Source organism: Petromyzon marinus, chromosome 60 (assembly GCF_048934315.1).
Source record: "Petromyzon marinus isolate PM22_M1 ecotype Great Lakes invasive population chromosome 60, UKy_Petmar_22M1.pri1.0, whole genome shotgun sequence".
Classification (NCBI taxonomy): domain Eukaryota; kingdom Metazoa; phylum Chordata; class Hyperoartia; order Petromyzontiformes; family Petromyzontidae; genus Petromyzon; species Petromyzon marinus.
The window spans coordinates 1,206,024-1,233,613 of NC_133726.1; the positions used below are offsets into that span (position 1 = coordinate 1,206,024).

General features: G+C 57.5%; 2 protein-coding genes and 2 long non-coding RNA genes across 9 annotated transcripts in view; 1 reads left to right on the forward strand and 3 right to left on the reverse strand.

Annotated features, from left to right (window-relative positions):
* LOC116955475 (ubiquitin carboxyl-terminal hydrolase 16-like) overlaps positions 1–24,249 on the forward strand; it is a 59,240-nt gene extending 34,991 nt beyond the window's left edge. For 2 of the 3 annotated variants that reach the window (XM_032976575.2, XM_032976577.2), the window contains exons 10-19: positions 9,025–9,106; positions 14,402–14,493; positions 14,655–14,711; positions 15,309–15,497; positions 15,797–16,514; positions 17,192–17,356; positions 19,100–19,197; positions 20,915–21,001; positions 21,950–22,124; positions 23,451–24,249. In XM_032976575.2, coding sequence (XP_032832466.2) covers positions 9,025–9,106; positions 14,402–14,493; positions 14,655–14,711; positions 15,309–15,497; positions 15,797–16,514; positions 17,192–17,356; positions 19,100–19,197; positions 20,915–21,001; positions 21,950–22,124; positions 23,451–23,569 — 1,782 coding nt within the window. In that variant the 3' untranslated portion in view covers positions 23,570–24,249. The other variant, XM_076053238.1, reaches the window with a different exon arrangement.
* Positions 72–691, reverse strand: LOC142905968 (uncharacterized). The gene is made up of 4 exons (XR_012929994.1): positions 649–691; positions 301–387; positions 195–260; positions 72–136 (listed from the first exon to the last, which is right to left on the reverse strand). It is a non-coding gene; the product is annotated as an uncharacterized LOC142905968 (long non-coding RNA).
* LOC142905967 (uncharacterized) lies at positions 757–1,528 on the reverse strand. 3 transcript variants are annotated; one of them, XR_012929992.1, is made up of 4 exons: positions 1,377–1,438; positions 1,192–1,234; positions 842–993; positions 757–798 (listed from the first exon to the last, which is right to left on the reverse strand). It is a non-coding gene; the product is annotated as an uncharacterized LOC142905967 (long non-coding RNA). The 3 variants fall into 3 exon arrangements; XR_012929991.1 differs by lacking the exons at positions 1,192–1,234; positions 1,377–1,438 and adding an exon at positions 1,464–1,528; XR_012929993.1 differs by lacking the exons at positions 757–798; positions 842–993 and adding an exon at positions 1,271–1,336 and having other exon boundaries at positions 1,148–1,212; positions 1,377–1,419.
* A 2,124-nt stretch (positions 24,250–26,373) lies between the features above and the next one.
* PGM3 (phosphoglucomutase 3) overlaps positions 26,374–27,590 on the reverse strand; it is a 21,657-nt gene continuing 20,440 nt past the window's right edge. For both annotated transcript variants that reach the window (XM_032976611.2, XM_032976610.2), the window contains exon 13: positions 26,374–27,590. This exon is cut by the window's right edge and continues 465 nt beyond it. The gene's annotated coding sequence lies outside the window, so the exon portion shown is untranslated.

A 27,590-nucleotide genomic window follows, 5' to 3' on the forward strand; every position in this document is an offset into this window, starting at 1 on the left:
ACCACCTCCATCCACATCTCCCACCACCTCCATCCACATCTCCCACCACCTCCATCCACATCTCCCACCACCTCCATCCACATCTCCCACCACGTTCATCCACATCTCCCACCACCTCCATCCACATCTCCCACCACTCCATCCACATCTCCCACCACCTCCACATCTCCCACCACTTCCACATCTCCCACCACCTCCATCCACATCTCCCACCACCTCCATCCACATCTCCCACCACCTCCATCCACATCTCCCACCACCTCCACATCTCCCACCACCTCCATTCACATCTCCCACCACTCCATCCACATCTCCCACCACCTCCATCCACATCTCCCACCACCTCCATCCACATCTCCCACCACCTCCATCCACATCTCCCACCACCTCCATCCACATCTCCCACCACCACCTCCACATCTCCCACCACCTCCATCCACATCTCCCACCACCTCCATCCACATTTCCCACCACCTCCATCCACATCTCCCACCACCACCTCCATTCACATCTCCCACCACCTCCATTCACATCTCCCACCACCACCTCCACATCTCCCACCACTCCATCCACATCTCCCACCACTCCATCCACATCTCCCACCACTCCATCCACATCTCCCACCACTCCATCCACATCTCCCACCACTCCATCCACATCTCCCACCACCTCCATCCACATCTCCCACCACTCCATCCACATCTCCCACCACCTCCATCCACATCTCCCACCACCTCCATCCACATCTCCCACCACTCCATCCACATCTCCCACCACCTCCATCCACATCTCCCACCACTCCATCCACATCTCCCACCACCACCTCCACATCTCCCACCACCTCCATCCACATCTCCCACCACCTCCATCCACATCTCCCACCACCTCCATCCACATCTCCCACCACCTCCATCCACATCTCCCACCACCTCCATCCACATCTCCCACCACTCCATCCACATCTCCCACCACCTCCATCCACATCTCCCACCACTCCATCCACATCTCCCACCACCTCCATCCACATCTCCCACCACCTCCATCCACATCTCCCACCACCTCCATCCACATCTCCCACCACCTCCATCCACATCTCCCACCACCTCCATCCACATCTCCCACCACCTCCATCCACATCTCCCACCACCTCCATCCACATCTCCCACCACGTTCATCCACATCTCCCACCACCTCCATCCACATCTCCCACCACTCCATCCACATCTCCCACCACCTCCACATCTCCCACCACTTCCACATCTCCCACCACCTCCATCCACATCTCCCACCACCTCCATCCACATCTCCCACCACCTCCATCCACATCTCCCACCACCTCCACATCTCCCACCACCTCCATTCACATCTCCCACCACTCCATCCACATCTCCCACCACCTCCATCCACATCTCCCACCACCTCCATCCACATCTCCCACCACCTCCATCCACATCTCCCACCACCTCCATCCACATCTCCCACCACCACCTCCACATCTCCCACCACCTCCATCCACATCTCCCACCACCTCCGTCCGCAGCTCGTACCACTTCCGTCCACCCATGGGTTCCATTCAGTTACCCTCCCACCCACGGTGACCACGGCCACCCTGCCAGGCACCCACGCGTGCACACTCACGCGTGCACACTCACGCGTGTCACACTCACGGGTGCACACCCACGCGTGCACACCAACGCGTGTCACACCCACGCGTGTCACACTCACGTGTGCACACTCACGCGTGCACACCCACGCGTGCACACTCACGCGTGCACACTCACGGGTGCACACCCACGCGTGCACACCCACGCGTGCACACCCACGCGATGCCCTCCAGGTACAGGGATGAGCAGTTGCGCTCGTTCCCACCCGAGCAAGAGAACGGAGCAGTTGAGTGACAGAGTGTGAAAGAGTGTGAAAGAGTGTGAGAGAGTGTGTGCGTGTGTGTGCATGCGTGAGAGTGCGTGAGAGTGTGTGTGTGTGTGTGCGAGTGTGCGTGTGCGCGTGCGTGAGAGTGCGTGTTTGCGTGCGTGTGTGTGTGCGTGTGTGAGAGTGCGTGTGTGAGAGTGTGAGAGTGCGTGCGTGAGTGCGTGTGCATGTGTGAGAGTGTGCGTGTGTGTGCGTGTGAGAGTGTGTGCGTGCGTGTGTGAGAGTGCGCGTGCGTGTGTGAGAGTGCGCGTGTGTGACAGTGTGTGTGTGTGCGTGTGTGAGAGTGCGTGTGTGTGTGAGGGTGTGTGCGTGTGTGAGAGTGCGTGTGTGCGCGTGTGTGAGAGCGCGTGTGTGCGCGTGTGTGAGAGCGCGTGTGTGAGAGTGCGTGTGTGAGAGTGCGTGTGTGCGTGTATGCACACACCCATTGCGCTACGAACCCGGCTACCCGAGTTCGAATCCCGCTCATGACCAATAATTGTGGTGGATATTTGAACCGGTCCTGGGCCTCCCCTAGATCGACTCGGTCTCAAGTGAGTACCTGGTGCGGTATATTAAAATCTCCACTGGGGAGACAAAGGCGGCCGGGCGTGCTGTTGGCCACCCACCCCCTCGTGTGCTGTGTTTCCTTCATAGGTGCTACTCGCTAACAGCACTTGCCCGAAAAGCCTATTAATGCTATACGGGGGATCTTGGTCTTTGTTGTGCACGAACGTGTGTGAGTGTGATGGTGAGTGTGATGGTGAGTGTGTGCGTGTGATAGTGAGTGTGTGAGTGTGATAGTGAGTGTGCTGCGAACCCAGCAATCCTGGGTTGATATCCCACTTGTGGTGAACGCCAGTGACGATTATCTGAACCATTTCTGGACCTCCCCTGGGTCGACTCGGCCTCAAATAAGTCCCTGGTGTGGTGAGTAAACATCGCCACTGGGGAGACAAAGGTGGCTGAGCGTGGGGCTGGCCACCCACCCCCTCGTGTGCTTTAGTAGGCGCCCGCTAACAGCACCTGCCTCAATAGTCTGTTAAAGGCTACACGGGGAATCTTTGTCTTTGAGTGTGATAGTGAGTGAGAGTGCGCACGAGATCGTGAGAATGAGAGCGAATATGTTTGTGGGTTGACTCAGCCCGTCATCCCTCTGGGGTCAATAAAATCAGTACCACTTTGTGGGGAAGGCAAAGTCGCCCTCCGCCATGGGAACGTGGAATTCCCACCAATGGCTGTAAAACAGCTGAAGAGCACCAATGCCTCAATGCTCTTTGAGCAGGAATCTCTCCGACTCGGAGGCGTGCTCAGGCTGACATCATTGTCCTGTAGAGCGAATTGAACACTCGCCGCCGTGCGGTGGGGCTCTGTCTGTCGCGCGAGCGCCGGCTGCCACTGGCAGTGAGCGCCCTCGGCTAACGAGTGCCGTCAGGCAATCGGCAGAGCAGCGAAGCGACGGGAGGTTATTAATTAAATGTGCGCGTGCTTCCGTGACCCCGAGCAGCCTCCCCAACCGCAAGACTAGCCCTGACTGGGTCCGCAGCCGATTTTGTCACGACCCATGGCACCATCCCTCCCTTTGTGGCCTTGCCGCTAGCGCCACGGCCGCCCGCTGGCGCCGCTCCTACCGCTTTCCCTGCCACTGGTCCTGCATTTGGCCCCGTCGCTAGCCCCCTACCATTATCGCTGCCTCCAGCCTTGCCTCTACTAACCCTTCGTTACTTGCCCCCTATCGTTAGCCCTGCCACTAACCCCTGGCACTGCCCCTGGCACGAGTTTTTCATTGTGCTTGCGAGAGCCCCTCGTTGCGTCATCGCGGCCGCACCACGTGTCCTCTTGGTTTTCTCGCGTGATTTGGTTTCTCTCCGTCGAGCCGTGCGCCACTTTTAATTAGCCCTCGGCTCTCAGGGCCAGCAGATGTGGGGTGGGGAGGGGCCTCACCGGTACAATCTTAGTGTCCACCCACCCCCCCCCACCACCACCACCACCCACGTCCCCTTAGACAATGCCCCTTGACGAACGTTTCCCCGCGTTGCCCGCGATGGCCCGACCACAGGCACCGGCCGTGGCACTGGTGGTGTGGGAGGGTGGGAACTGGGCATGTGGATGATGATGATGATGTTGTTTGTAATATTGACGGCGATGTGGACAAGAGGGGAGGAGGTTTTGTCGATGGCAGGAGGTAGCCGCAACTTGACGATGAGACGTGCGTGTGCGTGTGCGTGCATGTGCGTGCGTGTGTGCGTGCGTGCGTGTGCGTGCGTGTGCGTGTGTGTGCGTGTGCGTGTGCGTGCGTGCGTGTGCGTGTGCGTGCGTGTGCGTGGAGCGGTGGCGCCAGCGGGTCCGGCGCGCTGCGCCACGAACCCGACAACCCGAGCCGCTTCCTGCTCACGGCCGCCACCGGTGGCAAATACCTGAACCCGATTGTTGGCCTCCGCTCGGTCGGCTCGGCCTTGAGCGAGCGAGCACCTAGTGCGGTGTTTAAAAAGGATGGGCCTGTCGACAACAGCGACCGTGCTGCTTTTATTGTTGCCCACGCGTTGCCTCCTCGTGTGCCTCGCCGGCCTTAACAGGCGCTCGCCAACAACACTCGGTATGCGTTCGCTAGCGGCCTGCAAAGGCCGAGCTGGGGATCTTTGTCTTTGTGCGCGTGTGTGTGTGTGTGTGCGCGCGTGTGTGTGTGTGTGCGTGCACGGCGAATGGGAGAGTGAGCTGGAGGGGAGGCGGGGAGCGGGGGGGGGGGGAGAGAATCCCGCGTGGAGAGGAACGCGCACACAAGCGGCGGCGGCGGCGGCAGCAGCGGGCTACGCATTGAGGCCATTGTGAGCGTGGGAACTGCCCAGCTGTGAGCCGCACTGCTGCCCCTCTCAGCCATATGCCCATCCCAGCACTCCACACGCGCACGCACGTCAGGTGTGCCTGCCGGCGGTTTGGCGTGTGCGCCGCTGATGAAGTGGGGGGGGGTTCAGTAATTGCCTCTCTTCTTCTGTGGGGTTCGTGTCTGCCGCATACAACATGCGCGCGCACGTACACGCACACGTACACGCACACGTACACGCACACGTACACACACACACGTACACACACGCGCTCTCTCTCCAAGCGCAAGACGTACACTGGGAGATCACACGCACCGCACTCGGCACGTTCACACCTCACGCACGTAATCAAAGACAAAGATCCCCCGTCATAGTCTTAACAGACTGTTGGGGCAAGTGCTGTTGGCGAGCACCTATGAAGGCCGGCACGGCACACGAGGGGGTGGGTGGCCAGCACCACGCCCGGCCGCCTTTGTCTCCCTAGTGGCGATGTTTACACGCCGCACCAGGTACACATTTTCTTTGGTTCTTTCGGTAAAGTCACGTAGAATGAGAATAAAATAATAAATTGATAAAATAAAATTCTCACGACGTTTCGGCCACAACACAAGCGGCCTTCATCAGGTGAAGGGACGAGACTGTCTGGAGGACATCTGATGAAGACCGCTTGTGTTGTGGCCGAAACGTCGTGAGAATTTTATTGTGTTATTTTATTTTATCAATTTATTATTTTATTCTCACTCTACGTGACTTTACCGAAAGAACCAAAGAAGATGAATCCTTGCAGTCACGAAAGCTTTAAATCAGGTACACATTGTTTAGGCTGAGTCCACCTAGGGGAGGCCTAGGCCCAGTTCATATAACCGTCACTGGTGGTGTTGGCCGTGAGCGGGAATCGAACTTGGCTCACCGGGTTCGTAGGGCAGCGCATATACACAATCACGTTGCCATGCAACAAAAACACACCAATGTACTCACATGAACGCACGCACACGACGCATACACACACACTCGCACACACGTACACACACTCGCAACAGAGACAAAGATCTCCCGTATAGTCTGTAACAGACTGTTGGGGCAAGCGCTGTTAGCAAGCACCTATGAAGGTCGGCACGGCGCACGAGGGGGTGGGTGGCCAGCACCACGCCCGGCCGTCTTTGTCTCCCCAGTTGCGATGGTTACAGAGCGCACCGGGTACTCATTTGAGGCTGAGTCGACCTAGGAGACGCCCAGGACCGTTTCGGTTCATCGTCACCGGTGTTGGCCGTGAGCGGGAATCGAACTCTGGTCGCTGGGTTCGTAGGGCAGCGTACCGCTAACCACTGCACTACCACTCCACACTCGCAACCTGCACGCACGCACACACGCACACACACGCACACACACAACCCACACACACATGCGCCTCCACCCCTTGGCAGCATGCGTTTGTACAAAAGAGAGCCCCCATGCAAGGCTCATGTCACTAAACGGTGGGGTCGAGTGGGGGGTGGCGGAGGTGAATATCGGGGGGGGAGCAGGTTTAGGGAGTTTGTGAAGATGCAGGTGGAGTGTGTGGTCCGTGTGTGTGGTGTACACGTGTGCAGTGTGGTGTAGGGGTGTGCATGCAGTGTGGTATGGGGGTGTGTGTACACATGGCTGTGTGTGTGCAGTGTGGTGTAGGTGTGTGTGTACACACGCCTGTGTGTGTGTGTGTGCAGTGTGGTGAAGGGGTGTGTGTGTATACATGGCTGTGTGAGTGCAGTGTGGTGTAGGGGTGTGTGTACACACGCCTGTGTGTGTGCAGTGTGGTGTAGGGGTGTGTGTGTATACATGGCTGTGTGAGTGCAGTGTGGTGTAGGGGTGTGTGTACACACGCCTGTGTGAGTGCAGTGTGGTGTAGGGGTGTGTGTACACACGCCTGTGTGCAGTGTGGTGTAGGTGTGTGTGTACACACGCCTGTGTGCAGTGTGGTGTAGGGATGTGTGTGTATACATGGCTGTGTGTGTGCAGTGTGGTGTAGGGGTGTGTGTACACACGCCTGTGTGTGTGTGCATTGTGGTGTAGGTGTGTGTGTACACACGCCTGTGTGTGTGTGCAGTGTGGTGTAGGGGTGTGTGTACACACGCCTGTGTGTGTGCAGTGTGGTGTAGGGGTGTGTACACACGGCTGTGTGTGTGCAGTGTGGTGTAGGGGTGTGTACACACGCCTGTGTGAGTGCAGTGTGGTGTAGGGTGTGTGTACACACGCCTGTGTGAGTGCAGTGTGGTGTAGGGGTGTGTGTACACACGCCTGTGTGTGCAGTGTGGTGTAGGGGTGTGTGTACACACGCCTGTGTGTGTGCAGTGTGGTGTAGGGGTGTGTGTACACACGCCTGTGTGTGTGCAGTGTGGTGTAGGGGTGTGTGTACACACGCCTGTGTGTGTGCAGTGTGGTGTAGGGGTGTGTGTACACACGCCTGTGTGTGTGCAGTGTGGTGTAGGGGTGTGTGTACACACGCCTGTGTGTGTGCAGTGTGGTGTAGGGGTGTGTGTACACATGGCTGTGTGAGTGCAGTGTGGTATAGGGGTGTGTGTACACATGGCTGTGTGAGTACAGTGTGGTGTAGGGGTGTGTGTACACACCCCTGTGTGTGTGCAGTGTGGTGTAGGGGTGTGTGTACACATGGCTGTGTGTGTGCAGTGTGGTGTAGGGGTGTGTGTACACATGGCTGTGTGAGTGCAGTGTGGTATAGGGGTGTGTGTACACACGCCTGTGTGTGTGCAGTGTGGTGTAGGGGTGTGTGTACACACCCCTGTGTGTGTGCAGTGTGGTGTAGGGGTGTGTGTACACACGCCTGTGTGTGTGCAGTGTGGTGTAGGGGTGTGTGTACACACGCCTGTGTGGGTACAGTGTCCGGTAAAAACAAGCCCCTACCTCGTGGGTGGTGCTGGACGGTGCCGCTGTGCTGGATGTGAGCAATGCCACGAAGGGATGAGCCGATTGAGTCGGCTTCCTGTCGCTTGTAGCCATCACAGCGGCCAACGGGGGCTCTGGACGGGGGCTAGGGGCTGGAAACCCATCACACTTTCAATTTAATTACCAAAAAAACACTATAAATATTTAACTAAGCTTGTGCCGGAGGCCCCGGGGGGGGGACAGGTTCCTGGCCAAACCCCATTTTGGCGGAGCCAGGAGACTGAATCATTAGTCTTGAGGTTCCTCCAGAAACGGCAAAAAGCCAACGCCGGTGGCCACGTGGAATGTTCGAGCGCTCGCTGCGGAGGAGAGAGGCTGCCGCTCCTCTGTCAGGAGCTGGACCGTTACCGCCTGGATATCTGCGGTATTCGGGGGGGCCCGGTGGCTATGCATGCATCGTGTTTTTGAGCTGTTAGGATGCTTTGTGTGTTCGACGTGTTTGTGTTGCAATGTTTCTGCCCTGTTTGTGCCGTTATCTTAATTGGCCCGGGATTGACCTTTGAACCCAGTGGACGCCGGTGTTCAATTCTTGTTATCAACCAACATCGGTGACCACTATCTGAACTGGTCCTGGGCGTCCTCGCGGTTGACTTGGCCGTGAACGAACATGAAGTACAACCGCGTAAAACGTCCGCACCGGGGGAAGGTGAAGGCGGCCGGGCGCGATGCTGGCCACAGCACGCCCTCCTGCACCACGCCGGCCTTCGTGGGCTTTCGTTCGCTAACAGCACTTGACATCGGCGTTGCGACGACTGCTCGGGATGTCGCAGGCAGAGGAAGGTGCTGCTGCTGCTGCGGTGGCTACGAGATGTTATCCGGCTCGCCTGCTATGCGGGAGGGCCGTGGGTTCGATCTCGACCCTGACGCCTGCTGTGTATTTTGAGTTTGCGTGGATTTTTCTCCGGGTCCTCTGGTTCCCCCCCCCCCCCACCCCACATTTAGAATCAACGTGCGTTTAGATGATTGGGCTGCTAAAAATGCCAACGTGAGAAAGCCGCCACTCCGTTGAGCTACCATTTGTGTGGCCGGGCCGCTTCTGAAAAAAAGCTGTAGAGGTCGTGTGGAAATTGATGGCAGCCAAAGACTCTGAACGCGTGTTTCCTAAACGTGGAGGGGACAAACTGAAGTCCTCCGAAAAATCCACGCGACTCGAAATGTACAGCGGCAGGCGTCAGGATCGGGATCGAACCTACAACCTCCTGTATAGCAAGCGAGGTAGTTAACATCTCACCGCCGTGGCACCCCTAACCGGAGCGGCCACGGAGCTCGAACCGCAAACGATCTGCAGCAAGCGGTGGCCGTGTCACCAGCAGCAGGGTGTTAAAGGACCCCCTGTGGGGTCTTTGTGTCTGCACAGAGGATTAAGACCGCGATCCTGGAGGCGCTGGACAAGCCGAACTCCAAAACCGCAGACGAGGCTACGCGGAGATCCGTCAAAGGTCGCGCACGCACACACGCGCTCGCACGCACGTGCACACACGCGCGCACACACGCGCACACGCGCGTGCAAACACGCACATGCAAACGCGCACACGTGCACACACACGCGCACACGCGCACACGCGCACACGTGCACACGCGCGTGCAAACACGTGCACACGCGGGCGTGCACAAGCACAATCGTTTCCCAATCCCCACGTCACTTCGGACAGCACGAGGCTCGAGCGGGTCGGCTCGTAAAGAGCGAGCGTGAAGCGGCGCATCTCGCGCCACGCGGTGGAGAGCGGCCCGCAGGGGGAGATGGCTGCGAGCGATACTCCGTGTCCGCACGCTCGGGCGTGGAAGCGTTCCCCTTCCTCCCCGCCTGGCCACGGAGGGTGACCGCTCATTGCACGCGAGAGGGGGTTTTTTTGGGGGGTAAGATCGCGTTAATATCAAAGCGTCGTTGAACCCGCCACCGCCCGACGCAGCCAAGAACAAAACGTGCCAATTCGTTCCTGGTGCAGCACGCACCGGGTTGAGTGCTGGAGAGTCAAACCACCACCTTTACAACTCGAGCACGCTGACGTTTCGCCCGCGAATCACAACCAGCGGCCCCATCAGGCGACAGCCAGAGTAGCTCACTGCACGGCCGTGAAGCCACCGTCGTTGGCGCTGGGAGATGCAGCCGAACCGAATCAACGGAGACGCAGCGAGGTGAACGCGGTCGGAGTTTGTGTCACGGAGTCGATGGGGTGGCCGTGATGAGACCATCGAGAGGTTGCACTTGAACTCTATTCAGTCAGAAGCCAGTCCACACGAGTCGACAGATCTCTGTGTGAGCCTACGGGGCTCTGTGTGAGTCTACGGGTCTCTGTGTGAGTCTACGGGTATCTGTGTGAGCCTACGGGTCTCTGTGTGAGCCTACGGGTCTATGTGAGTACAGGTCTGTTAAGTGAGTCTAGGGGTGTCTGTGTAAGTCTACTAGTCTCTATACGGGTCTACGGGTCTCTATGCGGGTCTACGGGTCTCTGTGTGAGTCTACGGGTCTCTGTGTGAGTCTACGGGTCTCTGTGTAAGTCTACGGGTCTCTGTGTGAGTCTACTGGTCTCTGTGTGAGTCTACGGGTCTCTATGTCAGTCTACGGGTCTCTGTGTGAGCCTACGGGTCTCTGTGTGAGTCTACGGGTCTCTGTGTGAGTCTACGGGTCTCTGTGCGAGTCTACGGGTCTCTGTGTGAGCCTACAGGTCTCTGTGTGAGCCTACGGGTCTCTGTGTGAGTCTACGGGTCTCTGTGTGAGTCTATGAGTCTCTATGTGAGTCTACGGGTCTCTGTGCGAGTCTACGGGTCTCTGTGTGAGTCTACGGGTCTCTGTGCGAGTCTACGGGGCTCTGTGCGAGTCTATGAGTCTCTATGTGAGTCTACGGGTCTCTGTGTGAGTCTACGGGTCTCTGTGTGAGTCTACGGGTCTCTGTGCGAGTCTACGGGTCTCTGTGTGAGTCTACGGGTCTCTGTGTGAGTCTACGGGTCTCTGTGCGAGTCTACGGGTCTCTGTGTGAGTCTACGGGTCTCTGTGTGAGTCTACGGGTCTCTGTGCGAGTCTACGGGTCTCTGTATGAGTCTATGGGTCTCTGTGCGAGTCTACGGGTCTCTGTGTGAGTCTATGGGTCTCTGTGCGAGTCTACGGGTCTCTGTGTGAGTCTACGGGTCTCTGTGTGAGTCTACGGGTCTCTGTGCGAGTCTACGGGTCTCTGTGTGAGTCTATGGGTCTCTGTGTGAGTCTATGAGTCTCTGTGTGAGTCTACGGGTCTCTGTGTGAGTCAACGGGTCTCTGTGCGAGTCTATGGGTCTCTGTGTGAGTCTATGGGTCTCTGTGTGAGTCTACGGGTCTCTGTGCGAGTCTACGGGTCTCTGTGTGAGTCTACGGGTCTCTGTGTGAGTCTATGGGTCTCTGTGTGAGTCTATGAGTCTCTGTGTGAGTCTACGGGTCTCTGTGTGAGTCAACGGGTCTCTGTGCGAGTCTACGGGTCTCTGTGTGAGTCTACGGGTCTCTGTGTGAGTCTACGGGTCTCTGTGTGAGTCTATGGGTCTCTTTGTGAGTCTACGGGTCTCTGTGTGAGTCTATGGGTCTCTGTGTGAGTCTATGAGTCTCTGTGTGAGTCTATGGGTCTCTGTGTGAGTCTATGAGTCTCTGTGTGAGTCTACAGGTCTCTGTGCGAGTCTACGGGTCTCTGTGTGAGTCTACGGGTCTCTGTGCGAGTCTACGGGTCTCTGTGTGAGTCTATGGGTCTCTGTGTGAGTCTATGAGTCTCTGTGTGAGTCTACGGGTCTCTGTGTGAGTCTACGGGTCTCTGTGCGAGTCTACGGGTCTCTGTGCGAGTCTACGGGTCTCTGTATGAGTCTATGGGTCTCTGTGCGAGTCTACGGGTCTCTGTGTGAGTCTATGGGGTCTCTGTGCAAGTCTACGGGTCTACGCGAGTACAGCTCTCAGCGAGTCTGCAGATGTCGGCGTGAGCCTGGCCCTAGGACAACAGTGCAATCGCTGTTGGCGGGCGGCTGATGAGCCCCGAGCAAGCCGGGCCCACGGACCCCAGCAGGGCCCACGGACCCCAGCAGGGCCCACGGATCCCAGCAGGGCCCACGGATCCCAGCAGGGCCCACGGATCCCAGCAGGGCCCACGGATCCCAGCAGGGCCCACGGATCCCAGCAGGGCCCACGGACCCCAGCAGGGCCCACGGATCCCAGCAGGGCCCACGGATCCCAGCAGGGCCCACGGACCCCAGCAGGGCCCACGGATCCCAGCGGGGCCCACGGATCCCAGCAGGGCCCACGGACCCCAGCAGGGCCCACGGCTCGTCATCCCTCGCTCATGCGCAGCCCCACCGGTGTGGGCGCGAGCTTCTCGGGCGCCGTGCTAGCGCCCTCTCGCGGTGCCGGTGGGGCACAGCCGCTCCGCGAGGAACACGACGCGTCCCTCGCCGAGACCCACCACCGCGTGGCCTCTGAATGAAACAATAGGCGACGTTTTGGAAAAAAATGGCGCTTTGTGCTGGGGGGGGGGGGGCATGTTACACGGGGGAAGGCGGGACTGAAGGCATCTGCCTCGTCCACCGGGATGTTGGCGAATGCGGTGGCAAGCTTTCAACAGCACATTCTTCTGTGGTCGTGTGTGTGGTGCGTGTGTGGGGAGCGGTGGTGCAGCGGTTAGCGCTGCGCTACGAACCCGGCGACCCGGGTTCGATTCCCGCGCACGGCCAAACACCACCAGTGACGATTATCTGAAACCGGCGCTGGGCCTCCCCTAGGTCGACTCGGCCTCAAATGAGTACCTGGTGCGGTGTGTCAACATCGTCGCTGGGGAGAGAAAGGCGGCCGGGCGCGGTGCTGGCCAGCCACCCCCTCGCGTGCCGTGCCGGCCCTCATAGGTGCTGCTCGCTAACAGCACTTGCCCCAACAGTCTGTTAAGGCTACACGGGGGATCTTTGTCTTTGTGCGTCGTGTCCAGTAATAACAGGCCACTACCTCGTCGGTCGTATGGGACCGTGACGCTGTGGTAGGTGTGAGCAATGCCATTGGGGAGCGGCCAATTGAAATCGGTGCTCGTAGCCACCAACAGCCGCCAATGGGGGGGGGGGGGGGGGGCTCTGGACGGCTGCGAGGGGCTGGTAACAGGTGTCTATGACGTCTCCTGGCCAAACCCATTTTGGCGGAGCCAGGAGGCTGAACCCGTCACCTCGGGATTCCCCCAGAAACGTAAAAAAGCCACCGCGAGTGGCCACGTGCGTGGGAGCGTGGCGGTGAGGTGTAGGAAGCTGTAGGCCCCGGGCTAATGTGAGCTCTCTTCCTCATCAATGGGAGGAGAGGAATGTTGGTGGTCGTTGATTCCGCCCCAACTGAAGGTGAACATCCGTGGAGGGATGCAGGCAAAGCCGATGAGTCGGATGCCTTCTATGACCTCCTGTCAGAGGTGCTGGCTAAAGTGGCCCCTCGGCATAGAGTCATCTTGTTGGGTGACTTTAATTCCCGAGTGGGTCACGACGCTGGCACCTGCGCTGGAGTGATTGGAAGGCATGGGCCAGATCAGCTCAATAACAACGGTAGGAGGCTGCTATATTTTTGTGCAGCCCATGCTGTTCCGGCAACTGTGCATCCACACAACATCATGGATGCATACCATGAGCAAGCAAGAACATCTGCTGGACTACATAGTGACGGTACAGCAGATGCGGGCCCATGTCCTTGACATCAGGACCAACTGTGGAGCTGATCTTCCCAATGACCATCGACTTACCATCTGTAAGATGCGCCTGCCATTCTTCCACTCCTGTAGTGAGTGTCCATCTAGGACCCCATTCAAACCCACAGTGGCCTGGTCTCAGCTAGCTGATGAAAGTTTGCAAGCGAGAATATCTTGTGTCGCTTGGAGCTGGGGTTGACATCGCCCCCCCCTCATCCTGATGCTGAGCGGAAATGGGCGAGGTTTAGGACTGTGGCTCATGCAGCTGCAATGGCTGCTTTGGGTCCACGGTCCAGACCTCCCCAGAGACCCTGGCTGACAGGAGGTTTTCTGGCTGGCTGAGAAAAAGCGACAGGCCCACTCTCATCGGCTACAGCATCCCACATCAAGAGAATGAGGAGGCTTACCGCAGCCTTCGCTCGGAGGTTCGGAGAGCCGTGCGGCGCTGCAAGAATGGGTGGTGGTCGCGGGTTGCTGAGGAGATGGAATCTTCCTCAGTAGCCTGCGATCACAAATCATTCTTTAATTTCATCAAAAGTTACTTGCAGTGTCACATCTATCACCACACTTATGGAAAAGAAAGGTGATCTGACCTCCAACCCCCAGGAACAGATTTGCTGAGCATTTCTGTGAAGTCCTGGGGGAGGGGAAATCCCTCAGCCCAAAAAACATCATGGGGCAAAGTGGGGAGGACCCTGCTGAGGCTGCGGTGCCTCAAATATTGGAAGAAGTCACCCCCCTGTGAGTGGCTGGCTGAGGTGCAATCTGTTGAGGAAGTACTGAAGGTGATCCAGAGTCTAAGACCAGGAAAGGCACCGGGCAGAGATGATCTCCCAAGCGAAATGCTGAGGGAGGGTGGCGTTTGTGCACAGACTGCCCTACATGACATCGTAACAACAGTCTGGACCACTGGACGGGTTCCGCAGGATTGGAAGGATGCCCTGGTGGGGTCCCCCTCTTGAAGAAGGGGGACCGCACAGACTGTAACAACTACAGGGGCATCTCACTCCTCAGTGTGCCGGGAAAGGTACCTGCTTGTGTGTCTCTCGTGTGTGCGTGGTGCTGGTGGTGGTGCAGGCTACGGGCTGCACGCCCTGCGGTTGAACGCCGTCGACCGCGTGTTCGGTGGGGAGCTCATCAACATCATCACGTGCCACAAGTGCGGGACGGTGAGGTCTCCTCGTCACATCGCCACGTCACGGCACACCGTCACATCGCCGCCGCAACGCATCGCCGATCGCCGCGGCGACGTCACGTGACGAGCACCATCGCGCTCCGCGCCCTCCCACCGGCACGACGCGGCGGGTGACGAGGCGGTGTGTCTCCGCAGATTGTACGGGTCGCGGAGCCCTTCCTGGACCTCTCCCTGCCCGTCATCGACAACACGGTGCCTCGCCTCCTCGTCACCTCTTCCTCGCCACACCCTCGCCTTAGCTCCCCCTCACCTCCTCTTCCGCACCTCCTCACCTCCGCCACACCTCCCCCTCGCCACCTCCGCACCTCAGTTTTAGACACCCTGTGCGGTACACGTCATGGTCGTCGTCGTCGTCGTTGTTGCGATGCTGGTGGTGGGTTTCTCTGCCCACCCTGCACACGCTCGCTCGCAAACAGACAAAGACAAAGATTCCCGAGTAGCCTACGCAGTCTCTTGGGGAAAGTGCTGTTGGCGAGTGCCTACGAAGCCCGACATGGTTTTAGACCGCTGTTTGCCAAGCGATGATTTCTCCACACCACACCACGTGCTCGCTCTAGGCCGAGTCAGCCAAGGGGAAAGTCGCCATGGTCGGTTCGGATAACTTCCAGTGATGTTGGCCGTGCGTGCGAATCGAACTCTGATCGCCGGGTTCGCTGCGCGGGGTGCAGTGGCTAACCACCGTGCCACCGCTCCCCGCGTGCACTTGCGTGGAATAGCGCGCGCAAGCTCGCACACACCGGGCACACTCGCTTGCTAGCGCTCACTTTGACCGCGCGTGCGTCCGCCCAGGCGAGCCGGCCGACCAGCAGGAAGGCCCGGGCCGTGGAGGCGGAGGTGGAGGAGAGGGGGGGGCGTGAAAGGGAGGAGGACGAGGTCACGGGGTCACGGAGGAGGGGACCCTCCCCCACTCTTCCCCCGGCCCCCCAGAGCAAGTTCCAAGAGAAGAAGGCGAAGAAACAGGCGCGGCAGCAAGCCAAGGTGACATGGTTGGCGGGGGGGGAGGGCGCAGTGGTTGAGAGACGGTGGGGGTGGTTATGGGTGCTCGTCGTGAGAGGACAAGCACCACGCCACGGACGTCGAGGGGGTAGCGCAGCATTGTGGGTGGCAGAGTGCATTGTGGGCCCGATGCTGACACGATGTTGCGGCGCGAGTGGCACGGACGTCGCAACGCATCCGCACCCCGCGCCGTCGTTCCGTGCCATCGTTTCCGCATCCTTTTGCTGTGTCCTCACTCAGCGGTGTGTGCGTGCGTGCGTGCGTGCGTGTGTCGCTCTCAGTCGATGCGGCGCCAGCAGAAGCACCAGCGGAAGCTGTTCCCCATGGGAGCCGAGACTCCGAGTGGGGATCCTGACTCCTCGACCACCGACGCGACCGTCGCCAGCAACATCACGCAAGAGGACGAAAATGATGTGCGTGTAGACAACGAGGGTGCTGCTGCTGATGCTGCTGCTACTGCTGACGATCATGATGATGATGATGATGCTGCTGATGATGGCGATCATGATGATGATGATGCTGCTGATGATGATGCTGCTGCTGCTGATGAAGATGCCGCTGTTGTGGAAGCGCCGCACCTCGCGGACTCGCAACGGACTCGCCGCACGGTCGACTCGGGGCGTCCCGGGCACGAGCCGCCTGGGGTCACGACCCGATCTTCCGTGAGCGCAGTCACGGGGCAACTCGGCAACCTGCAGCTCCACGACGAGCACGGGGGGCAGGCGGGCGAGGCGCGGGAGGAGGACGGCGACGATGGGTACGGAGAAAAGGGGAAGACGGAGAGGCTACGAGGAGCGGGAGATGACGTCGGTGGGAGTGATTGTGGACCGGCAGCGTCGCCGGAAGATGTAAAGATCAGCGTGGACGAGGTAACCAAGGTGGATGAGGAGGAGGAGGAGGAGGAAGAGGAGGAGGAGGAGCAGGTGAAGAGCTCGTCGAGGGACACGAGGATGCGGAGACGCAAGGACGAGGCACTCTCGTTTGGCAGCGACGAGGAAAGTGAGGAATACCAAACGCGTGGCAACGCAGACACGGCTCAAACGCAGCCACGCACGGAGGGGGGGGGTGTGTTGTGGTGGGTGTGGTGGGTTGGGGTGGTGTGGTGGGTGTGGTGTGTGGGTGTGGTGTGTGGGTGTGGTGGGTGTGGTGTGTGGTGTGGTGTGTGGGTGTGGTGTATGGGGGTGTGTTGTGTGGGGGTGTGTTATGTGTGGGTGTGTGGATGTGGTGTGTGTGGGTGTGGTGTGTGTGGGTGTGGTGTGTGTGGGGGTGGTGGGTGTGTTTTGTGGGGGTGTGTTGGGTGTGGTGTGGTGGGTGGGTGTGTGGGTGTGTTGTGTGGGGGTGTGTTGTGTGGGGGTGTGTTGTGTGTGGGTGTGTTGTGTGTGGGTGTGTTGTGTGTGGTGTGTGTGGGTGTGGTGTGTGTGGTGTGTGTGGGTGTGGTGGGTGTGGTGTGTGAGTGTGGTGTGTGTGAGTATGGTGCGTGTGGTGTGTAATGTGTGCAGTCCGCGGCGCGTTGGCTTAGCGGTGAGCGCGCCGTTCGTTACTTGAGCACCGCTCCATTACCGTGTTCCTCCAGCACCACAGTCACCGCGTTCCCCCGTTGCTCAAGCCCCAGTCTCTTAGCCGAGCACACCCCAGAGTCACCGCAGCATCCCTGGCGTCTTTGTCCACCCACGCAGCGCGCGTCGAGGCAGTGGCGCCAGGCGGCCCGGTGCAGACGCTGGCGGAGCCTCCCCTCGTCCCGCCAGACCCCGGCTCGCTCCTCGGCTGCCTGCTGCGATTCACAGCCCCGGAGCAACTGACTGGGAGCAACAAGCTCCTGTGTGAGCACTGCTCACTGAGAGGTGGTCGCTGCTGCTCACTCTCACCGCTCGTGCTCACTACTTGTACACACACACACACACCCATCACCACTAACACACTTTACTTACACACTTGTCCCACTCTATACGTTTACACACACACACACCTCACCACTTACACACACTACTTACTCACACTCACTACGCTTACACACACACACCTCACCACTTACACACACTACTTACTCACACTCACTACGCTTACACACACACCTCACCACTTACACACTACTTACTCACACTCACTATACTCACACTCACTACGCTTACACACACACATCAACACTTACACACGCTACTTACTCACACTCACTACGCTTACACACACACACACACCTCACCACTTACACACTACTTACTCACACTCACTATACTCACACTCACTATGTTTACACACACATCAACACTTACACACGCTACTTACTCACACTCACTATGCTTACACACACACACCTCACCACTTACACACACTACTCATTATACTCACACTCACTATACTCGCTCACTGCTTAAACTCACACGCAATTATATTCACGCATCACTCGCGCTCACATCACTGCTTACATGCGTGAGTATTAACTACTCACTCCTGCTCATTACACTCACCACTCACGACTCACCGTCACTGCTCACCATCACTACTCACACCGACTGCTCACACTCACTGACACTCAATCCCCTTGACGTGATTGACTCGGAGACACTTAAGAGTTGAAGGCACTCTGTGTATTTAACACGGCCTAACAAGTTAACACTTCCCATAACTCGTCTTTAATGGACTACGGTGCCCAGTCAGGACAGCCGCTAGACTGCCTGACTGGCGACACTGAGACGGTGAAGACAGAGACGACGACGGTGAAGACTCCGGCAGCAGCAGCATGACGGTGACCCACCCCACTCCACCCCCCCACTCCACACGACAGCCCCGAGGTGCCCTCCCGGGGCCCCTCTTATAGTGCCGGCGTGGCCTGGCTCCGCCCCCGGCCACGCCCCCTTTCTGGAACCTTCCCCCCGGGTTCCTCGTGTGCCCCTTCCGTGACCTTTCCCCCCAGACCCTCCTCTGGTCTACCACGTGGCCTGCTGACGGTCAGGGCTGCTGTGAGCTGCAGATGCCCTCCCCCGCCGGCAGGCAGCGCTATGCTGCTACGTGACCCATTCTGTGTCAGTACACTCTTAGTACAGTTACTCCTGCCTGCCTGCTGCTGGTGAGCAGCAGCAGGCAGGAAGGGTGAGGGTGGTGAGTGTGTGTGGTGGTGGTGAGGAACAGGCAGGAAGGTGAGGGTGGTGAGTGTGTGTGGTGGTGGTGAGCAGCAGGCAGGAAGGGTGAGGGTGGTGAGTGTGTGTGTGGTGGTGAGCAGCAGGTAGGAAGGTGAGCGTGGTGAGTGTGTGTGTGGTGGTGGTGAGCAGCAGGCAGGAAGGGTGAGGGTGGTGAGTGTGTGTGTGGTGGTGAGGAACAGGCAGGAAGGGTGAGCGTGGTGAGTGTGTGCAGTGGTGGTGTGCAGAAGGCAGGAAGGCGATCGTGGTGAGTGTGTGTGGTGGTGGTGGTGTGCAGGAAGGCAAGAAGGTGAGCGTGGTGAGTGTGTGTGGTGGTGGTGGTGTGCAGGAAGGCAAGAAGGTGAGCGTGGTGAGTGTGTGTGGTGGTGGTGGTGAGCAGCAGGCAGGAAGGGTGAGGGTGTACACAGAGTGGTGAGCGTGGTGAGTGTGTGTGGTGGTGGTGGTGAGCAGAAGGCAGGAAGGTGAGGGTGTACACAGAGGGGACCAAGCGGATCCTGGTCTCGTCACTGCCTCCCGTGCTCACCCTGCACCTCAAGCGCTTCCAGCAGGTGAGGGTGAGGCGGAGGGGTGGGGTTGTAGTGGCGATGATGGTTGTTGGGTGTGATGGCGGCGGTGGTGGTGATGGTCGTGTTGATGATGGCTTTGGTGGTGATGGTGGTTGTGGAAGTAACAATGGCTGTAGTTGTGGTGGTGATCGTGGCGGTGATGATGATGGTTGTGACCATCCTGCACAGACATTCTCTGCCTGAGAAAGAGGTCACGGGACAGACCCAACAGGATCTAGGTCCCTGCTTTAGTGACCTGGTCTCAAGCCCCATGACACCATCAATAGGCCAAGGCTCAGCCTAGGTTCTTTGTGCTTTGCGGGACCCTGACTCTGCTCACAATCATGATGGCGGGCAGGCCTGGGCAAAGCTGCGTGACCAGGAGTTAGAACCATTCCCTGTTCACCTCGGGGTGTGATGTGTTCTGGCCCGTACACTATTTAACATCTTCTATGACGATGTAGTTTGAGAAGCGCTCCATGGCTTCACCAGAGGATTTTCCGTCTGATACATATACAATGGGAGGCTGATCGATGCTGGAATGCAGTCAAGGGATGGCTCCCTTATTGGTAAACCATGCCATGTAAGCTGATGATCTGGTAATTGCTGCTCACTCTGAGGAGTTGGTACAGCACACCGGTGTGTTGGAGAGTAAACCCACTACGTTTACAATTTGATTACCGTGACATTTTACCGGTATTTACAACAACAACAACAACCAGCATCATCAGGCGACAGCCAGAGTGGTGGACAAATCCTTCTCTTTCGGTCTTAAATGGAGGGATAAATGTGATGTCGCACTTGTGAGCCAATCTGGTGGGAAGGCCAGAGGCGGGGGGGGTGTGTTAATGTATGCATTTAAATTACATTCCACATGAGTGATGGGGCCGTTGTGGAGAGAGTGGAGAAGCTGCCATATCTGAGCAGTGTGCTTCTGACCGGATCCGGTTTGGCACTTTGAATAATTAGAGTGACAGCTTTTCATAGTGTGGAAGCTGCCTGGCCTGTCGCTCCACAAAAAAAAAACTCCGGGTCGCCTCGGCCACAGTCATGCGCCCCCTCCTGTACGCTTGCGAAACATGGGAGCTCTTTGAGGGAACATGACTGGTTTATTGTGAGGATTCTCACAGATCCTTGAAAGATCTGAGCACAGTCCAATCATGGAGCTACTGCGGCAGGCGAGGCTGCGTTGGCTGGGTCACGTGGCCCGCATGCCCAGCCACCCCGTGCCCAAGCAGCTTCTGTTTGGCCCGGTAGAGGGGGGCTAAACGGGCACGGTGGGAGGCAGTCGCCCTCCGGCAACATCGGAGGGCAGAGGAGGGGATGCTCACGACAACGAGCGAAGCGCCGGGCGACCAAAACGCAGGAAGGTGGCAACATTGGCGAGCACCGGTGGTGCATCGGCCAGTCATCTCGGTCACCCCATAGTACAGGTAGTCCCCGACTTATATACACAGGTAGTCCCCGACGTACGACGGAGATGCGTTACAACGACCACCATCGTAAGTCGAAAATATCGTAAGTCGAAAATATCGTAAGTCGGGGACCACCGTAAGTCGGGGGCCACCTGTACCTGGGTCTGTCCCCCCCCGTGACCCCTTCCAGGCGAGCCTTCCACACTCTAAGTGACCTCAAGGTGCACCTAGCCTGACACAGTTGCCGTGGTGATTTCACCGCCACGTGTTGTCGGTGGTTGTGATGTCGGTTGTGGTTGTGCCAGGCTGGATTCGGGCTACAGAAGGTGAACAGACGCGTGGAGTTCCCAGACACGCTGAATGTGGCACCTTTCTGCATCGACACCTGCCAGGTGAGCACACGCTCGCAAACAAAGACAAAGATCCCCCGTGTAGCCTGAACAGACTGGCGGGGCAAGTGCTGTTGGCGAGTAGCAGCACCTATGAAGGCCGGCGCTGTGGCATTCGAGGGGGTGGGTGACCAGCACCACGCCCGGCAGCCTTTCTCTCCCCGTAGTGGCGATGTTTACCCACCGCACCAGGTACTCATTTGAGGCTGAGTCGACCTAGGGGAGGCACGCTCGCACACACGTGCACACCACAACAACAACAACAACAACCGCCGTTCACCACTAAGTGGCGGTGACACCACCACGGCACTTGTCCCAGGCTGTGTGTACTTTAAGGCCACGCAAAGCCAAAGATCCCCCGTGTAGCCTTAACAGACTTTAGGGGCAAGTGCTGTTAGCGAGCACCTGTGAAGGCCGGCACGGCACACGGAGGGGTGGGTGGCCAGCACCATGCCCGGCCGCCTTTGTCTCCCCAGTGGCGATGTTTACACACCGCACCGGGTACTCATTTCAAGCTGAATCTACCTAGGGGAGGCCCAGGACAGATTCAGATCACTGTCACTGCTGTTGGTCATGAGCAGGAATCAAACTCGGGTTGCTGGATTAGGAGTGCGACGAGCTAACCACTGCGCCACCGCTCTTCCACACACACATGACCCTCTCTTGCCAGAGGAGCTCACCCATGTGCCCAGATATTTCAAGGATTTGTGAGCCCCCTCACACAATCCGGTCTGGTTAAACCCAGGTTCTTCACGGCCAACACAGGTGACGATTATCTGAACCTGTCCTGGGCCTCCCCTAGGTCGACTCAGCCTCAAATGAGTACCTGGTGCGGTGTGTACCCATCCCTCGTGTGGCGTGCCGGCCTACACAGGTGCTGCTCGCTAACAGCACTTGCCCCGACAGTCCGTTCCTGCAAAGACCAGACGGGGTGTTTGTGTGCGTGTGGAGGCTGCGTGTGGGCGAGCAGGCCCGCGGGGGAGGGACGAGGAGTACTCGCTCTACGGGGTGGTGGAGCACAGCGGCACGATGCGCGGAGGCCACTACACGGCCTACGTCAAGACGCGGCCCGAGCGGCCGGAGCGGCTGGAGCAGCCGGACCAGCCTGGGGAGAGCGACGGCTCCGGTGAGCGGACGACGGCTCGAGAAATGACGCGTAAAGCGTGGTCAGACGTGCCGCCACACATCGCCACACCACACATCGCCACACCACACATCGCCACACCACACATCGCCACACCACACACCGCCCCGCCACACATCACCACACCACACATCGCCACACCACACATCGCCACACCACACATCACTACACCACACATCGCCACATCACCACACCACACACCGCCACACCACACATCACCACACCACACATCGCCACACCACACATCGCCACACCACACATCGCCACACCACACATCGCCACGCCACACACTGCCACACCACACATCGCCACACCACACATCGCCACGCCACACACTGCCACACCACACATCGCCACACCACACACCGCAACACCACACATCGCCACACCACACACCGCAACACCACACATCGCCACACCGCACATCACACCGCACGCATCACGTCACGCCCCACACACGTCACACATCACACCACACAACACATTGCAATTTGCGCCACACGTAACACCACGCACCACATGTCACACCACACGTCACACCACGCATCAGACCACACGTCACACCTCGTGTCACGCTACACCGCACGTCAAGCCACACGTCACCACAGGTGTGGCTTGACATCTGGTGTGACGTGACCTGTGGTGTGACGTGACCTGTGGTGTGACGTGACCTGTGGTGTGATGTACCGTGGTGTGACGTGACGCATGGTGTGACGTGACGCATGGTGTGACGTGACCTGCGGTGTGACGTGACCTGCGGTGTGACGTGACCTGTGGTGTGACGTGACGCGTGGTGTGACGTGCCGTGGTGTGACGTGCCGTGGTGTGACGTGACGCGTGGTGTGACGTGTGACCTGCGGTGTTACGTGACCTGTGGTGTGACGTGTGACCTGCGGTGTGACGTGACCTGTGGTGTGACATGACGCGTGGTGTGACGTGACGCGTGGTGTGACGTGTGACCTGCGGTGTGACGTGACCTGCGGTGTGACGTGACGCGTGGTGTGACCTGTGGTGTGACGTGACCTGTGGTGTGACGTGACGCGTGGTGTGACGTGACGCGTGGTGTGACGGGACGCGTGGTGTGACGTGACCTGTGGTGTGACGTGTGACCTGCGGTGTGACGTGACGCGTGGTGTGACGTGACCTGTGGTGTGACGTGACGCGTGGTGTGACGTGTGACCTGTGGTGTTACGTGTGACCTGCGGTGTGACATGACGCGTGGTGTGACGTGACGCGTGGTGTGACGTGACCTGCGGTGTGACGTCTGACCCGCGGTGTGACGTGCCACGTGGTGTTGTGCCATTCCAGGCCGGCAGCAGGAGGGGGCGTGGTTCTACGTGAGCGACTCCCACGTGCGCACCGCCTCCCTGGACCAGGTGCTGGCGTGCCAGGCCTACCTGCTCTTCTACGAGCGGGCGAGCGTGTGAGCCCCAGAGGCTCGGCAAGCCGCACGTGCACAGCACGCCCGACTCCGTCCGTCCGTCCGTGCATTTTTACCGAATGCGGGTCTGTTCATCCGTTGGTCCGTGCTTTGTAATTCTGTCCCGACAGTCCATCTCTCTGTCAGTCTGTCCATCCATTTACCGGACAGTCTGTCCTTAAGTCAGCGCTGTCCATGCATCCGTACGTCCGTCTGTGTTATCGTTCCGCGCCTCTCAGTCACTTCGTTGATTCATCTGCCGGTGTCTTCATCCGCCCGTCTTGTATGCACGGCCGTCTGTCGGGCCAGTGGTGACCGGCGTTCGCCAACTCGCCCTCTCGTCTACCAGTTAAGTTCACTCGCTTAACTCGCCCACGGACAGAAAACCAAATGACGTTTGACCCATTGACCCATGTGAAACGAACGTGACGGTGTACGGGGGTCACGACCCTGTCCCCTGGCAGGGTCAGAGTCACTCATTCGCACCCGTCCTGCAACAGTGACGATCATGAACGGTGACCACGGCCGATAGTGATGGGCCATGAAACGGGGCAAGGCCCACATCGCGAGTATATGATGTATTTGTACGCCTTTTTAAACCGAGTTTTACGAGTTATTATGATCCTGGGCATCTCTCGCAATCACTGGATGGATTCAAACAAAATAAAGATAATTTTGATGATCGTGCCCCCCCCCCCCCCCCCCGCGTGTGTATGTGCTTGTTGCCATTGTGTACGTGGTGGTGGTGGTGGCCACGAGTCAATCGCTCGTGCACGCAAATCAGCATGAACACTCCACCGCCGGCGATGTCTTCACTCATTCTGAAAGATGAATGATACGGAGATCCACACTTGCTTCTGAACGGAGTTGGATAACAATTTAAGATCACGTCTTTAACCAACATGGACACTCGCTAAATAACCTGACCAATATGGACACTCGCTAAATAACCTAACCAATATGGACACTCACTAAATAACCTAACCAACATGGACACTCGCTAAACAACCTAACCAATATGGACACTCGCTAAATAACCTAACCAACATGGACACTCACTAAATAACCTGACCAACATGGACACTCGCTAAATAACCTAACCAACATGGACACTCGCTAAATAACCTGACCAACATGGACACTCGCTAAATAACCTGACCAACATGGAGACTCGCTAAACAACCTAACCAATATGGACACTCACTAAATAACCTAACCAACATGGACACTCACTAAATAACCTGACCAACATAGACACTCGCTAAATAACCTGAACATGGACATTCACTAAATAACCTAACCAACATGGACACTCGCTAAATAACCTAACCAACATGGACACTCGCTAAATCACCTAACCAACATGGACACTCACTAAATAACCTGACCAACATGGACACTCGCTAAATAACCTAACCAACATGGACACTCGCTAAATAACCTGACCAACATGGACACTCGCTAAATAACCTGACCAACATGGAGACTCGCTAAACAACCTAACCAATATGGACACTCACTAAATAACCTAACCAACATGGACACTCACTAAATAACCTGACCAACATAGACACTCGCTAAATAACCTGAACATGGACATTCACTAAATAACCTAACCAACATGGACACTCGCTAAATAACCTAACCAACATGGACACTCGCTAAATCACCTGACCAACATGGACACTCACTAAACGACATAACGAACATGGGACACTCAATGCGAGATCACGTCGCGCGGTCTGGTGAGACTCCGTTAAATGTCGATCTCAAGAGACGTGCCGTTGGATGTTTTTTTGAATGAAGAAAATAAATTGCTCGTTACGGATTTGAATAGCGGGATGGCGTTCCAGATGACGGTGGAGGCTGCTACAGAGAAATGACGAGAAGCAATTACGCTCCTTGTCCTGAAGAGTTTCAAGGGGGGTCCCGCGTTGCGCTGCAAAGGTCTACGATTTGTTGAAGTGTGCGAGGCGTCAGCCGGATTTTAGGGTGCGGAAGCAGAGGCAAGCGATCTTGAAGGTACTTCTGGTCGAAATTGGCAGCCAATGAAGAGCACAAAGGATGGACAGGGAGTGCGGGCGAGGGTTACACTTCTAAATCATCTCGGATTGCAAACCCATTTCTTTAGAACTGCTTTTTGTGTTTAGTTTTGTCACCCCCACCCCGCACCTCGGATTAGCGCGGTTGGCTACGTACAGTGCGAAAGAAGTTCAACCATACGTACGAGCGACTGGCGCAGCTACTGGTAACCGACGCTTTGCCACTCATTGGGTTCCAGTGAACTCGGGGTTGCCGGGTTAAGTTTGTAAAAAGAAATGTTTCACTTTCCGTCTATTTAAATACAAGCCCAATAAATGTTTTGCCTGGAGGTTTTACGTGATATGAACATGTCCTGCAAAGCATGAGTATTGAGGCATTCTGGTTACAGCCATGCACATCCAGCGGTGGAAATTCCCCGTTCGTATGACGGGGGCGAGTCTATATCGTAGGCCAACCATCGTTTAAATCCCCACAAAGTGGTGCTTTGACTTTATCAACCTTCACCCCCGGATGGAGAGATGACGGGTTGTCAACTCCAGCACCCCCATCCAGGATTTGAACTCGCGACCTTCCGCGTGCGAACCGCTCGCTCGACCCGCCCCCGAGAGCCACGTGGTTATTCTCAAGGGCTCAGTGCTCCCGTGTGACGTCACGCTCCTCGCAACTCAAATTCTCAGCCAGCTTACTCAAAACGGGTCCACGTGGCTGAACAGCCGCTACTTGCATCACACACACACAAAAAAACCGAATTCAATATTCAAAAACTGCTCCGTGTACAAAAATGAATTTATTCCAAGCTCCCAGAGAAACCAACACCAATGATATCCAGGGTCGTCCATGGAGGGGGCGGACGGGTGCGAGGCCTGGGGAACCAAAGCGCGGGTCCCGGGCCCCGCTGATAGCTGCAACCCCACCCCCCGAGGGAGGTGTTATCTTTTAAAGACCTTGCAACCGCGCTAATCGGAGGTGTGCGGGGCGGGGGGATAACACAAACTAAACATCTTCGCGGATATTGGCTCTGCCATCTCCCCCCCACCCACCCCCCCCCCCCCATTTGCAGGGACGACTTCGGAAATAATAAGAGTTTAGAAATTCAGCACCGAGACCCCCCAGGAAATTGCATCGGACAGAACGATTTGAGTCACCCGTCACCATCCTGCCTATTGCACGAGACACCAGAAGCGGGAATCCCCCGGCCCGTAGCCGAGCGGTAGCGACGTTGGAGACCCCACAGACTTTCACCGCGGTTTAAGGGCCGCCCGGCTGCCCTAAGAACCGGTGTGCACGGGGCGTCTTCTTGCTCAGCCACCGGGCCTCCGGGTTAAATCACTTGACCGAGAGATGGCGACGGCTCGGTGAGACTATCCAGCAGTGGACATTTCGTGGCTGCTGCTGATGATGATGATAACCGGCCTTTTGAGAGCACTCCGATTCGCGACCGCGATGCCCTCGAGTGCGGGGATTGCTCACGTGAGCGAGCATGGGGTATTGTGGGGCCACACACAACCCGGGACGATGGCCGTTTACACCGCAGCCGTTTACACCGCAGCCGTCTCTTGCAACGTTCTTCGCTAGAGGGGGGGGCGCTTTCGTTGATGAGACGGCATCAGTGTGAGGGCCGCAACACTGCCTGCCAGGGGGTTTGTCAGGGGGGGCACGTCAGGGGCCTTGCAGTGAAGAACACCGGTCTGGTGGCAACGTCTGAGTCAGACACATTGCACATTTTGGATGAACCAGGGGTGGGGTAGGGGGGGCAGTCATGCCCCATTCATTAATTCGTTTTTACTCTTACTACCAAAAATCAAGCTGATGGAAATTTGCAGAAAACCTGAGGCGTTGGGTTTTCCGCAGTCAGTTTTACGCTTCGTGAAATGGGTTTGTTTTGGGGCGAGGAAAAAAATCATGTTGTTGCTACGGCCTCCCTGCATCTCGTCCCGACGGTGTTTGACGCAGCTTCAAGCAAGACATCGCATTATCCAACCGCT